The sequence below is a fragment of the Dreissena polymorpha genome, chromosome 10 (genome assembly GCF_020536995.1).
Source record: "Dreissena polymorpha isolate Duluth1 chromosome 10, UMN_Dpol_1.0, whole genome shotgun sequence".
Lineage (NCBI taxonomy): Eukaryota > Metazoa > Mollusca > Bivalvia > Myida > Dreissenidae > Dreissena > Dreissena polymorpha.
Window position 1 is genome coordinate 75,282,492 of NC_068364.1, and position 16,567 is coordinate 75,299,058.

The 16,567-nt window shown below is 34.1% G+C and overlaps 1 protein-coding gene across 1 annotated transcript; it reads right to left on the reverse strand.

Moving 5' to 3' along the window:
* Nucleotides 1–666: 666 nt before the first annotated feature.
* Nucleotides 667–6,342, reverse strand: LOC127847098 (uncharacterized). Its single transcript, XM_052378708.1, has 3 exons — nt 5,903–6,342; nt 3,240–4,252; nt 667–2,555 (listed from the first exon to the last, which is right to left on the reverse strand). Exons 1-3 carry the CDS (start codon nt 6,235–6,237, stop codon nt 2,206–2,208), a joined length of 1,698 nt encoding a protein of 565 aa, XP_052234668.1. The 5' UTR covers nt 6,238–6,342; the 3' UTR covers nt 667–2,205.
* Nucleotides 6,343–16,567: the final 10,225 nt, after the last annotated feature.

Here is a 16,567-nt window from a genome sequence, read left to right on the forward strand (position 1 = left end):
GCATATTTGAATACGTGTTCATTGATACCCTGACAGATAGTGTTTTGCATTCAAAGAGAGTGCACAATTGCACTGCTTGAAAGACGGTTTTTGTTACACTTATTGGTTCAAAATGTTTTACTGGCAATTACAAAAACAAATTGAATGCGTGTTCATATGTATATCATGGTTGGAAACATAAACGAAAACCAATATGCTATAATATATACTGGTGCACAGAATGCAATATAATACTCTTTGTTATATATGAGAACAAAGCCTTCAAGAATATACCCTCAGGCAAATATAAGGGGCTCGCATAGGTTCATTTTGACATTCAAGTGTCAAACTGGTATAGCTGCTTAATATTTATAAACTTGATCAAATACTTTGACCCTGTATACTTGGTTTACATTATTGCAAAACGCAGCGCTGCATATCTAAAAGTTTCAAGTTAGCCCATGCTGAATTATCATTTATTCATATTGGTCTCATGGTGGAGAATATTCTCATCATTTTAATGGATATTAATGTAGATCAAAACCTGGTTGAGACATCCGGAATGGGAGCCAACCGATTTCAAATATACTGATGTTTACTTACACGAATCTGCATTATATTTACATGACAAGTTGACAAGTATTCATACTCCGCACTACTTTCTGCTATTAAATTAATAAGAATCAATTAATTATTTAAAACTTTCATTCAACAATATTTTTTTAAGTTACACATACATGTACAATCAAACATATATCATATAATAAATGTATACACTGTATTATATATAAGCGTTTTTACGTGGCGCATTTACGGGTACATGTAAGAAACAGCTCTAAAGAGAAAACATGAATACGCACTATTTACACATGGCTTAAATCTTTATCAGAATAATATTTATGTTCTTGTTTTTTGAAGAATGACATGCTGTCCGTTTGTGTGTTGTTCATGAGTTGTTGTGCTAAACAAAGTTATAAAATTGTCTACGTCATTTAATTAACATTGTACATGTTGTGATATAGCCGTTTAAGCAATAATAATACCGCATCTACAAAAAGGCCACATTTTAAAACAAAATATCATCTTTTACTCCAATCAATTAACAATTAAATCGATGACTTGGTGCAATTATGGCGTGTCTTAAATCAAGCACTCCTATTGATTAACAGCTTTATCAAGCCCGAAGCAAGTTCAAACCAAACGACCAAAAGAACTTGTGAACATTGTGACGGATACTGTGAAAACAGTTAAAGCCATCCGAGCATTCAACACTCGGGAATTCCAGCCATCCGAAAAAAATTATATGAATATATAGCAATAAAAAATCGGTGATTCGAGGAGAGTTCAAGCCAACCGGAAATTCGAGCCCAGCAAGTTCTAGCCATCGGATTTTCACAGTATTTGTCATTCTTAAAAATCAAAGATACAACCAATTTAATGTATATTCAATTCATTTGTATGTATGTTAAAGAAATGCCAACCTATATATGTACATATATATTGTTACAGTGTAATGTTGCTGTTATGTTAAAATGACAGACACTATACCCTAAACTAAAATTGTTTCTGTATTTTAACCATCAGTTCATGACGACTTGTCAAGTCAATGAGGAAATCAAAAACAATTGTTGTAGATGTAATAATATAATATTCCACATACCAATTTTTATCACATGCTATACCTTGTTTACCATGTAATACAACCATTACATATTTTTTTATATTACACATGTGTAATACAACATTTTTAAGCGTTTTCATTGGCTTAGTTTTCGTTTATTGACCAATCGCATTTTGTTATTTTGATGAAATGACGTTGCAACGTCAAATGACGTCACGAAATGTAAACAACATTCGGGATTTATCATTATGTTTGCGTAAATATTTATTTGATTTGCTCATTTAAAAGCATGTGATAAAAAAGATCTGACGCTCGTTGTCAGATCATACCATATTTTATTAAACTCGTCCAGGAAATTCGTTAGTAAGCTCGCCAAATGCTCGCTTACTAACAAAATTCATGAACTCGTTTAATAAAAAATGGTATGATATGACAACTCGTGCCAGTTCCTATATTTATGTTCACAGAAACATTCTTTGCACCTGCAAAACCACTTACAAGTAATTATTATCATAATACAATGTTCTTTAACACAACAACATAATCACATGGCAATTTAAATAATCTGACTCATCAATCAAAATGCATGTACATGTTCAATTACACTATTTAACTTTCAACACCAGGATACTGCTGTTCTTAGAAAGTCCCACAATGATGGAGGCAGTGTGTCTGTTGTAGCAGACTGACATGGGTTTCAACACTCCTTCCTCCTTTGTAGCAAGAGTGGCTAGCTTCTTTTTGCCCTCACTATTCACCTGTAGGATAGTGGACAGCCATCCACTGACCAGCACCTGGCCCGCAGGTGTCACATGTACACCATTTGATTCTTGTAGTGCATGGTCAGTGAAGTTGGCAAGAACTGAACCATCCCTGGCCAGGGTGAGAAGCTTGTTTTGGAAGTAGTTAATGATGTACAACATGTCCCCTGCGGGACTCACAGCACACTTGCAAACTGCAAAACAGAGTAAAATCAATATATATTGAAATATAATATATAGATGTTAATAAGAAATCTAATTCAAACTGTATTAATAATGTGTTTTTAAATACCAGAGACAACAAATTATTAAGATATGTATAAAATCACAAATAATAAATATTAATGTGATGCAGGAAATTCATCAAAATATAACTTAAGTTATTTGTGTTACTGAAAATGAATTGTATCTATTTTTTTCATCAGTTATACAAGTTAGTTGCTTAAATTATAAATTCATTCTCATTTACTGAAAATTAAAATATACCAATAAATGAAAATGGTTACAATCTTAAATGAAACCAATATAAGTCAACCGACATTAGTTTTTTGTTTTTGATTTTTGAGGTTTGCATTCAACCACAAAATCAAATGTTCAACTACATTTTATATGAAAGTCTTGACATTATAATCAATGGGTTTTTTTTATAGATCAAATGAATAACCCCGATTTTACCAATCCATTAATTTTTATTCACACACAATTAAATGAATTCACAATATGTTTAGACATGGCAATCTGAAAATGCTCGAATAAATGATCCTAAACATGAATTGTTTTCTAAACTACAGTTGATATTAAAAACGTATGGTACATATGAAATGTATTTTATAAACAAATCCTAAATCATATCACGATTAATAAGCTATGATTCTTACCTGTATAAGTATCTGATTTATCCTCATATATCTTGCAGATAAGTTTCCCTTTGAGTGTGTACTTGTACAATACAGTGTAATCAGTGATATACAGGTCTCCCTGGTGGAAGGCAATACCTGCACATAGATGTTGTAACTGAAGCCTCCTTTCTGCCATCAGCTGCCTGTTGTTCACTGTGATTAACTGGACCTCATGTATGTTACCCTCATCCACAATCACAGCCACCTCACTGGGTGTGATTTGACACATATCAACTGTAAAGGCATTGGCACTCCAGTGACTCACCACCTGATACTGCTGGTCAAGAAGCTTGATTTTCCTATTATCATTGTCTGCAACCAGGATCTGTTTGTCAGGGAGAACACAGACAGCTGTGATGCGGCATTCAAATGGATCACTTGATATTTTCACATTGTGTACAGACTTTCCTTGCACATTTAACACTTTATCGGGATCCTCTTGTACCATCACTATCTGGGTACTGTGTTCAATCCTCCCAAGACCTGAAAGATTGGACAAGTACTGTACGATATCATTGTTAGACTGGAATGTTATTGAAACTTTTACCTGAAGAGAGTTCTTCTTCAAAAAGGTTTCTGACTGTTGTATTTTGTCCTCACATTTTCTGGTGGCTATAAAGGATAGTTCGAGCTTTCTTTTATCACTAATGTCCTGTATGGCGTCTCGAAGCTGTTTCAATTCATCACGCAACCTGATGCATTTGTCAACATCACTTTTGGAAGAGACTTGCAGTTCGGTCAGAGTATCTTTCATTTCCTTCAGTGTCTTCTGTTCAATTGCGTCTAAGGCTGCATTTATTTGTTGCCTAGTTTTCTGTATCCTGCTTAACTGTTCATCATATGAATTTTGCACATACTTAATGCAAGCCTCTTGGTTGTCTTGAAGTTTCTTCATTTTTTCCAAAATAGTTTGGATAGAAACTGACAGGTGTTGAAGGTCTGTAGACTGACTTTTTACAATCTCGGAAGTAAGAATTACCTTTTGGCAGTGTCTGAAAGAAAATAGAAAAAAACACACTTTAAAGAGTAGAAAATACTAAAATACTTGTGTGTTTGTTCATGAGCATCTAAAAACACTGGTAAAATAACAATATTAAAGATTATATTTTATGGTCCAGCTTTAGGTTAACATGTAATGTACATAAATATTAATTTATTATGACGGAGGGATATTGTTTTGGCGTTGTTAGTACGTCCGTCCGTCCGGCACTTTTGTGTCCTGAGCCATATCTTAAAGTGCTTTAGCGAATTTCATTGAAACTTGAAATGAGTATATATATGGATAAGAGGATGATGCATGCCAAATGACATTGTACACCATCTGTTCATAACGGAGTTATGGCCCATTGTATCTTGAACAAAACGCTTTTTAAGAAAAGCTTAAAGCTGTATCTCCATTAACACATGGGCCAGAGCCATGACACTTGCCATAGTTGTTCTCAATCATCTGGGGGTGCTTAATATTCAACACCCATTGGGGCTAAAGTCAAGGTCACACATTGAGGTAAAAGGTCACAAATTTGATAATTTATTCATTATTAAGTCATTTTTCTCTATGCAACAAGGGATTATGAAATAACTGTCCACAATTGATCGCAATTTGCTCGCTGAATGTCAATTATAAAATCCAGGTTGCTAGGGTCATGGTCAAAGTCACATACAAAGGTCAAAATTACACATTTTGATTAAATATGCCTTATTTGGTAAAGATTCTACCATACAAAAATGGATTCCCAAAATGTCCTGAAGTAATTGTTCTCAATTATTAGGCACAACCCTTCATTATAGTTTCTTTTAGTTCTACACCCATCCATAAACAAAATTTATTTAGCGGGGGATATCAATTCAACGAATTTGCTTGTTTAAATCCAAAATCTACATTCATATTCATTTCGTTCGATATATTACTGGATTTCAAATCAATTGTTACACATTTCAATAAATAGTTTAAGGGGTATTACTGTGTTAAACTGAATACTACAAATTACGTTGTAGTTATGAAATTTACTATGAAACAGTAATACTGACATTGACCACGCTATATAATATCAATAATATGCAAATTTTGACAAATAAAAAACCTGAAAATTATAAAGCGTTACAAATGCGAAACGACTGAATACTTTTAAAAGTTCTGTAGTGATCGTTATATTTGGTGACATTACGAGGATTGCATATATAAAGTATAAACTGTACCATATTTTATGTAAGTACAGATGGCTTAGTCCATGGTTTAGTCTTTTACTCCAAGGGTCAGTGGTTAGCCCAAGATGAGGTTGATTTATTTTCTTTATTTTCTTTTATTTTTGTTTTATTCTTGAGTTCTTAAGATTCAATGTTCACATTTATCAAGTCAAAGCATTTAATGACAAACTTCAAAACATGCCAACATCTGTGAAAAGGTCCCTTTAATAGACTACTAGATCAATAACCCAATTATAAAGTCAGCTTACAATCGCAGTCTTCTTTTAATAATTATTGTACAAGAACAAATGTATGGTTTCCTGAAAAAAACAAATCTTTCATTGATATAACGCAATTTAAAATTTTTGCTAGAAATAAGAATTCTTTTCAAAAAAGTTTGAAAAGCCTACATTTGTTTCTTAACTGTGCTGTTTTTAATTAAAGGAAAAAAAATATACCTGTGATTAAGGAATGCACAATTTGTGCAGCACAGCTCACTGTGTTCATCACAAAACAACTCCATGATTTTATCTTTATGGACATCATATTTGAGGAGAAAATCTTCCACCTTTTTTGACACTGGCCATTTATTCATATCTCCTCTTCCATAGGGGGCATGTTTTGTAAACAACTGGCTGTGCAGGCCAACACATGTTTCACAGAAATTTTTTACACAAGATTCACAGTAGAAATTAGCCATTTGATCTAGTTTCCTGTCTTCGCAGGTCGAGCAAAATAAGTCTTGGACCATATCAGATCCCTTCTCAATGATGGATTTTGAAAAGGTTGCCATTTTACCGAATAAGTTTTGCTTTAGATCTCGTAAAGTTTGATTTTAGTACGATAGTTAAGTAACTCTTACTGCTGGTCGGCTCTTTTTAAGAGATGAACAAATAACGCCCATCTAGCTCCGGTCTATAGTTCAATAACAAGCAGCATCTAACCGTACCGCTACCAAAGATAAAACTCAATTGTATTGAAAGGGTCTAAGTCCAGTAGCCTAAGTAACTTATATGAAATGTAGGGCAAGTTAAAACCATTTGTATAAACTTGAGTTTGCGGTTATCTTTTTGCATATTTTTTATCAATCAAGTAAAGATAATAGTCGGTTTAAGTTATCTAGACAGCATGGAGGAACACCGAGTATTTAAACTGTAGAATGCCAAGTTAGGACTCCAATCCAGCTTTAAATAATGAACTTGTTATGAAAAATAAAGCCTTACTATTTCAACCTATTGATAAGATAAGAAATGATTATTTATGTAACTGTCCTTGTCATGCCTGCAATATTTCCCCTTTCTGCTGGTTTGTCAGAGGGAATCGCTAGTTTGATATGCATATAATATAATTAATACCACTTACAGTTTTCAAGATTGACCTAGGACAAAGATTAAATATTGCAAATAATATTTACTCTAAAAAGGCCATAGGTCACTCACCTAAGATCGGAAGCAGTGCAGCTTTTGTGCTATTTCCGTGGCCATCTTTAAACTTAGCCATAGTATCATACGGCATAATGTTCTAAGCAAGTTTAATGATGATTGGCAAAAATTTGACTTGATGTTCATAAAGTTTCACTATAACCATATAAAGGTAAAAACTTACCCGCTTAATTGTGGCCAGACCGTCTCATTAGACGGTAATAATTTTTAAACTCGTTCAGATATAATTAAGACAAATATTTCAAGCAACTAAAATGATAACTGGATAAAACTGCGACTTACAGGGATGACACTTTCCACTATTATGAAGTCCAACCAGCCTTATCTGGGATGTCACTTTCCACTATTATGAAGTCAAACCAGCCTTATCTGGGATGTCACTTTCCACTATTATGAAGTCCAACCAGCCGTATCTGGGATGTCACTTTCCACTGTTATGTAGTCCACACAGCCTGATCTTGGATGTCACTTTCCACTATTATGTAGTCCACACAGCCTGATCTTGGATGACACTTTCCTCTGTTATGGTATTTTCTGTTTAAAGGAAGTATGTAAGTAATCAAGGTAAGGTGAAAAGGCCACTTTACACACATAGATTCAGCTCAGTTTGTCCAAAACGAAGCTTTCCTGATTGCTGGATAGACACCTTTTCCACTTCTCCGTAGCAACATAACACATACCAAAATAACAGGTCAAGATATAATTGTATGCGGCATTTATTAATTTTTTATTTTGTGCTGCTTTCAAATCGTTGTTTAATGCAAAAATATTTCCGGCTGCTTATATCAAGACATCAAAATCTTGCCGTTTGTTGGTAATAAAAACAACACCAATATTCCAATTTTATCCAAAACAACCCTATTTGTGCAATTCAGATAGCGCTGTACACATTCCCAAAATGTCTGTGTGAAAGGGACTGAACCCCGTCCCCAATATCAGGAAAATAATCAATAAATATTATGGAGGGTTTAGTCATTTATTAAATTAAATCGTTAGCCACGACCATGTTGTTTTTTCTCAGATTTGGGTCTAAAAAGGTAAATATATATTTTTCCTAAATGACAGCCTAAATTACCAATGGTAAGTTAAAAAAATAAGCAAATAGTTGCAACATTCAGTTTTTTTCCCTATAGATCTTTGTAATTTGAACCAAAGTAAATATGATATTCAAAACTTGTTTATTCTCACTTTTTAAGTATTTGTTAACAAACAAAAAACGCAATAAAATTAAGTTAAAAGCACACTAGTTTTGCCAATCCAAAGGACCTCGTCCCAGTTTCCAACATGGGTATAACAAAAAAGCTCGCTATGAAAAGGCATATAAGTTGCTTGAATAGTCACTTGAAAGCGTAGAATCAATAACAATACTTTGAAATATATTATTTTATCAATAGTTAAACTACTTTTCAGTTCCTGGTGGCACTTTATATCGAGTTAGAAAGGAGAACGGGCATGTTACATTAGGTGTCCTCTGTATTAACTGGGAGATTGCCAACATCGCTTATGTCATCCCTTTCACATACGCTTCATTGTAAAGGTAAGTAGTCCATCATCGCTTACGTAATCCCATTATTCCTATACTTGATTGAAAAGGTAAGTAGTCCAACATTGCTTACACTGTTCATCATCCAATTCTTCTAATGCTTGATTGAAAAGGTAAGTTGTCCAACATTACTTACATTGTACATCATCCCATTATATCTACGCTTGATTAAAAAGGTAAGTAGTCCAACATCGCTAACGTCATCTCATTCTACATGTGCAGATTGAAAAGTTAAGTAGTCCAACATCGCTCACGTCATCTCTTTCTACATGTGCAGATTTAAAAGGTAAGTAGTCCAACATCACTTACGTCATCAATTTCTACCTTTGCTTGATTCAAAAAGAACGAAATCAATTATTGCCAACATTTCTTACGTCATCCTATTCTATTTACGCTTGATTGAAAAGGTAAGTATTCAAACATCTCTTACGTCATCCTATTCTGTATATGCTTGATTGAAAAGGGAAGTAGTCCAACATCTAAACCGTCATCCCATTCTATGAAGGACTGATTGAAAAGGTAAGTTGTCCAACAATGCTTTCGTCATCCCATTCTATCAACGCTTGATTGAAACGGTTAGTAGTCCAACATCGCTTACGTCATCCAATTCAATCTATGTTAATAAAAAAATCAAGTAGTCTTACATTGCTTACGCCATCCCATTCTGTATACGCTTGTTTGCAAAGGTAAGTAGTCATACATTGCTTACATCATCCCATTCTTTCTACGCCTAATGGAAAACGTAAGTTGTCCAACATCGTTTACGTCATCCCATTTACCTTTGCTTGATTGAAAAGGTAGGTAGTCCAACATCGCATACGTAATGACATTCAATATATGTTTATTAAACAACAAAGTAGTCTAGCATCGCTTACGCCATCCCATTCTACTGACCCTTGATTGCAAAGGTAAGTAGGCCAATATCAGTTTCTTCATCCCATTTTTTCTACAACTGACTGAACAGGTAAGCATTTTGTAAAGATGCAACTTTGCTTACATCATTCGTACACCTTCGCCAGATTGGAAAGGTAAGAAGTCCAAACTTGCGTATATCATCCAATTATACCTATTCTTAATTGAATAGGATAGTTAAGAAGTCCAACCTTGCTTACGTCATTCCATTCTACCTAATAGGCTATGTCTGATTGAAAAGTAAGTAGTTCAACATTGCTTACGTCATCCTATTGTATATATGCTTCATTGAAAAGTGAAGTAGTCCAACATTAATTGCGTCATCCCATTCTATCTTCGCATAATTAAAAAGGTAAGTAGTCTAACATCGCTTCCATCATCCCATTATATGTACGCCAGATTGAAAAGGTAAGAAGTCCAACATTGCGTTTGTCATCCCATTCTATTTACGCTTGATGGAAAATGTAAGCAGTCCACCATCGCTTACATGATCGGTTTCTACCTACGCTTGATTGAGAAGGTAACTATTCCAACATTGCTTACGTCATATCTTTCTACCTATGCTTGATTGAAATGGTAAGTAATCAAACATAAGTTACGTCATCCCTTTCTACCTATGTTTGCTTGAAAACGTATGTAGCCCAACATTGCTTACGTCATCCCATTCTACGTATGTCGGTTGAAAAGTTCATTATAAAACAAACCTTACGTCAGCCATTTCTTCATACATTGGATCGAAAAGGTATGTAGTCCAACCTAGCCTATTTCGTCCATTTTTGAATCATGACCTCACTGTCGCTAGGCAGACATCACATCCTCTATGCAACAGCGACCTCTGTGCAAACAGGTTTGTTTTATTTGTTCAAATATCTGGTTTCATGGTTCTTGCGCTTATGTTTTATTCACATTAAAATAAAAGATATAGAATAAATTTTGTGTTACTTATCAAAGTGTCTTGTGCACAGTTTTTTTAAGTGAAATTTAGTATGTTTACTAACAAAGCTATAATGTTTTAAAAAGTCTTAAAAAATTACAATTGTAAGTAAAATAGGTGAAAAGAAAATATTATGGCTCCTGGAATTGAAGCCAGGCCCTCCGAAAGCAAAATCATGATCGCAACCACTATGCCCCGCTGGCTTTATAATTATCATCGATTACAGGTATTTTCCAAACGATTTAGGAAAAAAGCGATATAAGCATTTGATTATATTACTTTGCATGATGATAATATATTAATGAACCAACATTTTAAAGATTTTATTAGTCAGGAGTGTTATTTTGCTTGTTGCACAATGTATGCATTCTTGTTTGTATCTATGACGCTAATTTTAAAAATAATAATTTGTGAACAAATCCCTTTAACCCATTCCCCCATAAGAAGCACAGTGAAAATGACTTTGCAACCAGCATAAAACCAGAACAGCCTGCGAGTAACGCGCAGTATGTTCAGGTTGTGTGCTGTTTGCGGCTCATCAGTAACTAAGGGTTGGAAATGAAGCCTCTAACACTTAAATGTAGTAAGAAATGTATGTAATTAAATGTAACTTTATAAGGGACTACAAATGCGTCAAAAACGTATCTAAGTGGGAAAGAGTTAAATCTTAACACAACTAATCTGACATTTACCTATTCATATATTACAGAACCATTAAAGTTTCTCGCCTTGAATAGATTCTTCAGTTCTTTCTGTATTGCAATCGAAGAATATTACAGAACCATTAAAATTTCTCGCCTTGAATAGATTCTTCAGTACTTTTTTGTATTGCAATAGAGGCAAATCGATTAAAGCCGATTCCACAAAAAAACACAAACAATGCAATTAAATGAAAAATAAGACACACAATTCATGCAGGTAATTTATGCTCAAAGATTTCACAAGTGGTTGGCGTATTCTGTCACGTTAAAATGATGTAAAAATGAGCCACCATCTGGGAAAATGGGGTTTAATGCATGTGCATAAAATGTCATCACAGAGTGGGCTCTGCAGTCCACACTGGCTGATCGGGGACAACGTTTTCCGCTTTTATGGTATTTTTAGTTTACAGGAACTTAGGGTAAAGCCAGTTTAAGCTGAACGTGTCATCTGCACAGGCTAATCTGGGACAACACTCTACACACATGCATTAAGAAAGTCCGCACAGGCTAATCTGGTACAACACTCTGCGCACAGTTTTCCCATAAAGTGGTTCGAATTTTATTAACGGGAATACAAAACGAGTTTTATTTGATAGCTCAACGAATATAGTTACATAAAGTAATATTTATGTGTACATTTTTACTTTGCGTCAAGGTTTAGTTAAGTTGAATATTTAACATGTTTAATATGCATAGACAATGCTTCAATGACTATTTAAGTTGAATATTAAACATGTTTTAATGCCCAGGAAATGCAAAGGAACTTGCAGTCTGTTCAGGTTGCATGCTATTGCTATTGGCTGCTCATTAATATATTAGGATTGGAAACAAAGGCTTAAAAGGGGCATTTTCACAGATTTTGGCATGTTTTGAAGTTTTCTATTAAATGCTTTATATTGATAAATGTAAACATTGGATCTTAAAAGCTCCAGTAACAAAATCAAGAATACAATTTGAAAAAGGAAAATAAAGTAGCCCGCAGTAGGGCTCGAACCAGTGACCCATGGAGTCCTGAAGTAAAAACGCATTAGCCCACTCGGCTATACATGAGAGACGTATTTTATACTTTATCTAACCAATCTTCGTAGTTTCACAAAATTAAACGACACTAACATAACTCTCCAAATTATTCAATCGTTTCGCGTTGAAACGCTTTATCATTTTTAGTTTTTTAAATCGTCAAAAGATGCATATAATGGCTATATAGACCATGGTAAATGTTCAGTAATACTGTTTCCTCACAAATATCATAACTAAAACGAAAACTTGCGAATCTGAAACAACTTTGTTCAATTTTGTCAAATTACCAAACCGTGAAAAGATCCCTTTAAAACTTGAATCTATGTACAACGGTCTTTTATTAAATTTGATTTCCTACGAGATTAAAGGGGTCGTCCTAGAGTCAAATCATAGGGAGAAGTCACTTCTCTCTTGACAGGAAATTAGGGAGAAGTTAGGACGGATCAGGGAGACGTGACATTTGCCGACTAGTTTCACAAGATTTGCATACATTACTTCATTTTTATATGCATGCCTTCTTCAAGTACGTCATATGTTTATTATTTATCCAATGAATACAAAAAAACATATTTCGTGTTTTTATTGTTTATTGTTGTTTCATATAAATACTCATTCTTGCTACACCCTACCCACCTACTGCTCACAAATGAAGAATAGAAATACGTTATGCTTGAGTGTTTGAAACAGTATGACATTAATATGGTTTAGAATATAACTGTATACAAACGCTTCAAATTAACAGAGGATCTTACATAATGGTGAGCATTTATTCCAATATTAACATCTCCGCAATGCCAATTATATATCATAAATATATAGATAATTATCGGAATTGCGACATTGTTATCATGTTTACATCAAAATAACGTCACGGCGCGTTAAAATACACCACCTCACTTTAATTGCGAAATGGTTTTTCGTTAAAATTAGCTGACCATGGCATATGCATAGGTAAAGTAAATAAGCATTCTGATCATTCCTATATCATATATTGGATTTTATAAAAATTACGACTAGACTTACGATTATGCGATATTATGTTGACACTTTTCGAGTAATTCACCAGTATGAAATACATACTGGTATTGTACCGAATTCTAGCCTCTACGATAAATTTCGTTTATGTTCAATTACTAGTGTAACTTTCATTACCGCCAGTGTGGATAAAAATGACACAACAATGTGATTGTGTACCAATGATAATTGTTGTAAAGTTTTATTGTGAACAGTGCTTCACTTTATAAGAACTTGAAAAGTAAAACAGTGGCCGGAATCACCCATACCACTAGAATGTAACGTGAATGTAATGTAACGTTCGTTGTTTTTTATAGTTGAAAATACACACGTGAAATGAAAGTTAACTTTTTTTCCTCCTTAATATGAACGCTAATGGTGTTATTTGTTTGCAATAACTGATAGTTGGAAACATTCGCACGTTTTCTTCTGTACAGTACAAATTAAATAACAAATAGGTGCAATTTGTGATAATTATTTTCTAAAATAAAAAAAGTCCCCGTAAAGTGCGAAAAGTAAGTAAATAATGAAAGGACAAAACTCTTTAATCAATATCAGTCAATGAACCTACCCGAACTTAAAAGCTTATCAGTTTTTTGTTGTTGCGAACTGGACAACAATGTCGTTACTCAAATTTCAAATCGGATCGGCTTATCAACGGAGTGCCTAACTACGCGCCAAAATTGCCGTTTCCGCGCGAGAAACATTTGTATAAATTATGCAAGAGGCTTGAGTTGTCCAACCATATTCATTCACAAATAGAAACATTATATGAATATCGTGTTAAATGTAATAGTTTCGAACGGAGCTTATATAGAAAAGAATCAATAAATAATGATATATTATACCTGTCGCGGAAGAGATTGTTTATGAATGAATAAAATAGTCCACTTTTTGCTGCATCTTCATGACGTAGTATTTTTGCTCAGTTCATTCATAATCTGAGGATATGATAGATGCTGCTGCGGATAAACAAAGGAGAGTCCAATTGCACGGATGATAACAACGCAATACGTTAAGCTCTCACATACACCTCAATGACGTACTACAGGTCATTAATAATATGAGGCTATTAATAAATTCGGGTAAAAAAGCGCAATAGTATAAGTTTACGCTTATTTATATTCTCAATTTATAAAACGTTGAATATATGTTCAACAATAACTTCAGGGATACGATAGACAAAAACAAAAATGTCTCATAATCGCTAAAAACGAATATAACAAACAATTTATTATAATAATACGAATGGTCTGTTTCGTAACCTCGTTCATGCATCTTCAGCGGGGATTTCTGGGAAACCTTTTTTTGTTCTCAACAGATAGCGGCGATCTTTTGTATTTACGGGTGCTAGCAACGCATTAGTAGAAGGTTAGTAGAAGGTTAAGCTTGTTTATATTCACAGTTCTCAATATAAAACTCTGGATATGAGTTCACCAATTACTGCAGGCATACTATAGGCAACCTCAAAAATGCTTTAGAATCGCTAAAACCGAAAACAACTAAATATTACAAGAAATATCCTAAACAAATGTAGTCGGCGTATACGCTGACCTTGAAATAAAGTTTGCAATTTACTTTTCTAAATAAATAAATAAAATGAAAACAAAAGTTTAACTATTGTGTTGTTGTTGTTTTTTCACTTTTAAGTTGCATATTCACCGCATGAAATGTGTGTTAGCATTGTCAAACCACACGTTAATGTAAGTAGATCAAAATATACTACGGGAGAACACATCTTATATGTCCTCACATGCCTTGTTATAGGTATCTTTATTCACTATCGAAATATTTCGTATGTTGATATTTGATGTAAACGCAGTTTTCTTTCGACACATTTAAATCACACGTTCATAGCCCCGTCATGCGAAAATGGGTCGTATGCGTTTCGGCAAGCGTTTGTTAAACCCAACATGTGCATTTGCCCAGTCAGGTCATAGGCGATGCTGTTCGCTATAAAATCATTCACTATGCTATGTTTCTCCTGAAGCAGGCTGAGTGGGCTATTTATATGATTTATAAGATGGGCGCATATGGAATAAGACCCATTTTCGCATGACGAGGGTCATTTAAAATCACATTGCGAATTGAAAATGCCACATTTAGAACAATGCATGAGAGCTTATGCTGATTGCAGTTGCAAAATACCATATGTGGTATGTTATCACATATCTGATTTTGTAGTCATCAATTTGTTAGCTAATCTGCGACGTTAACAATGTATTGGCAAATCTGATTTTACCAGGTCAGTTACTGCGGGAGGAGTCTATGGACTCACAAGCGTCATTTACACTTTGCACTTGAATATCCTCGTGTATTGATTTGCTCAGTCGCTCTCTAATGTGAATATGCGTGTGTAATATGTAGCTTGCAAATGAATTTCTGAACTTATGGCGAAGTCTTTTCTCCCTTCTGTATAAAAAAGCGAACTTTTCTCCTCATGGGTGATTTTTTTTGCCTCATTTGCCCGGTCGGCCGACCCCTGCCAAGCAGCAAATTTTTTGCCCAGTTGAGAAAAGTACCAGTCCAAGCCCAATTGGGAAAAATGTGTGCCAAAAAAATGAACTTTTTCATCGTGAAGTCTTAAAATTGGGAATTTTGAGAATTTGATTTTTTGCTTACAAATGCTTTTAAATTGATAAGTGAGTATTGTCAGGTCGCTAATATTATATTAATTTTGGTTCAAACCATAGAACTGCATTGGGAAAATAATTAAATGTTGCATTTTATTAAAAATATATTGTTTTAAACCTGCAATTTTTTTGGACAGTAGTAGGGACATTTGCATTTTTTCACAATTAGGAAAGTGCCGTTTTCCAGAACTATATACAGAAGGAAACAAATCGCTGCCAAGTTTAATGAAGGTTGGAAGTAAATGAGGCCACTAGACTGTATACAAATTTTACTCACAGTATATAGTTACCTTTTTTAGCTTTTGTGACTCAGTTTAACAATTAAGTTTCATGAAGATATGCAAAAACATGTGACCTCTAGAGTTTACACAAGCTTTTTCTTTAATTTGACCTTGTGAACTACATTTACATATCAGGCGATACAGTCCGTAGATAGTCTCAGCAAATGACCTTCAGAATGTTCACAAGTTTTACTTAAATGTAATATAAGAAATACTGTCATTTTCAATGGACAATACACATTTGTACTCGGTTTAGATATCATAAGACCAAATGTTGTAATCAAGTTTCATAATGATTGGCAAAACAATTATTGAGTGTTCAGAAGGTTTCACTATAGGCATATTTGGAAAACTGTCATGCCCCCTGGAGGCCAAGTATTTCAATTGTCTGGAACCATACCCAAACATGTGCAGAGAAAACCTTGAGGCAAACATTTTGAAATAAGTTTCATTAAGATTGGGCATTGTATGTTACATCACAATGTTTCAATATAACCATATACGAGAAACTGCTCAACTCCCTTGGGGCTATGCTTTTAAACAGCCCGTTAACGTTTTCGCACTTGAACGAGATTTCATTTGGAAACATTTTCTCACAAATTTGCATGAAGATAATGAATAATTTGCTGTGTTAAAATGTCAA

Coding starts and splice junctions, on each gene's coding strand:
- LOC127847098 (XM_052378708.1), bottom strand. CDS start 6,237: ATGGCAACCTTTTCAAAATCCATCATTGAGAAGGGATCTGATATGGTC. Junction 4,253..5,902: donor TGTGCATTCCTTAATCACAG/GTATATTTTTTT, acceptor ATTTTCTTTCAG/ACACTGCCAAAAGGTAATTC. Junction 2,556..3,239: donor TAAATCAGATACTTATACAG/GTAAGAATCATA, acceptor TCTGTTTTGCAG/TTTGCAAGTGTGCTGTGAGT.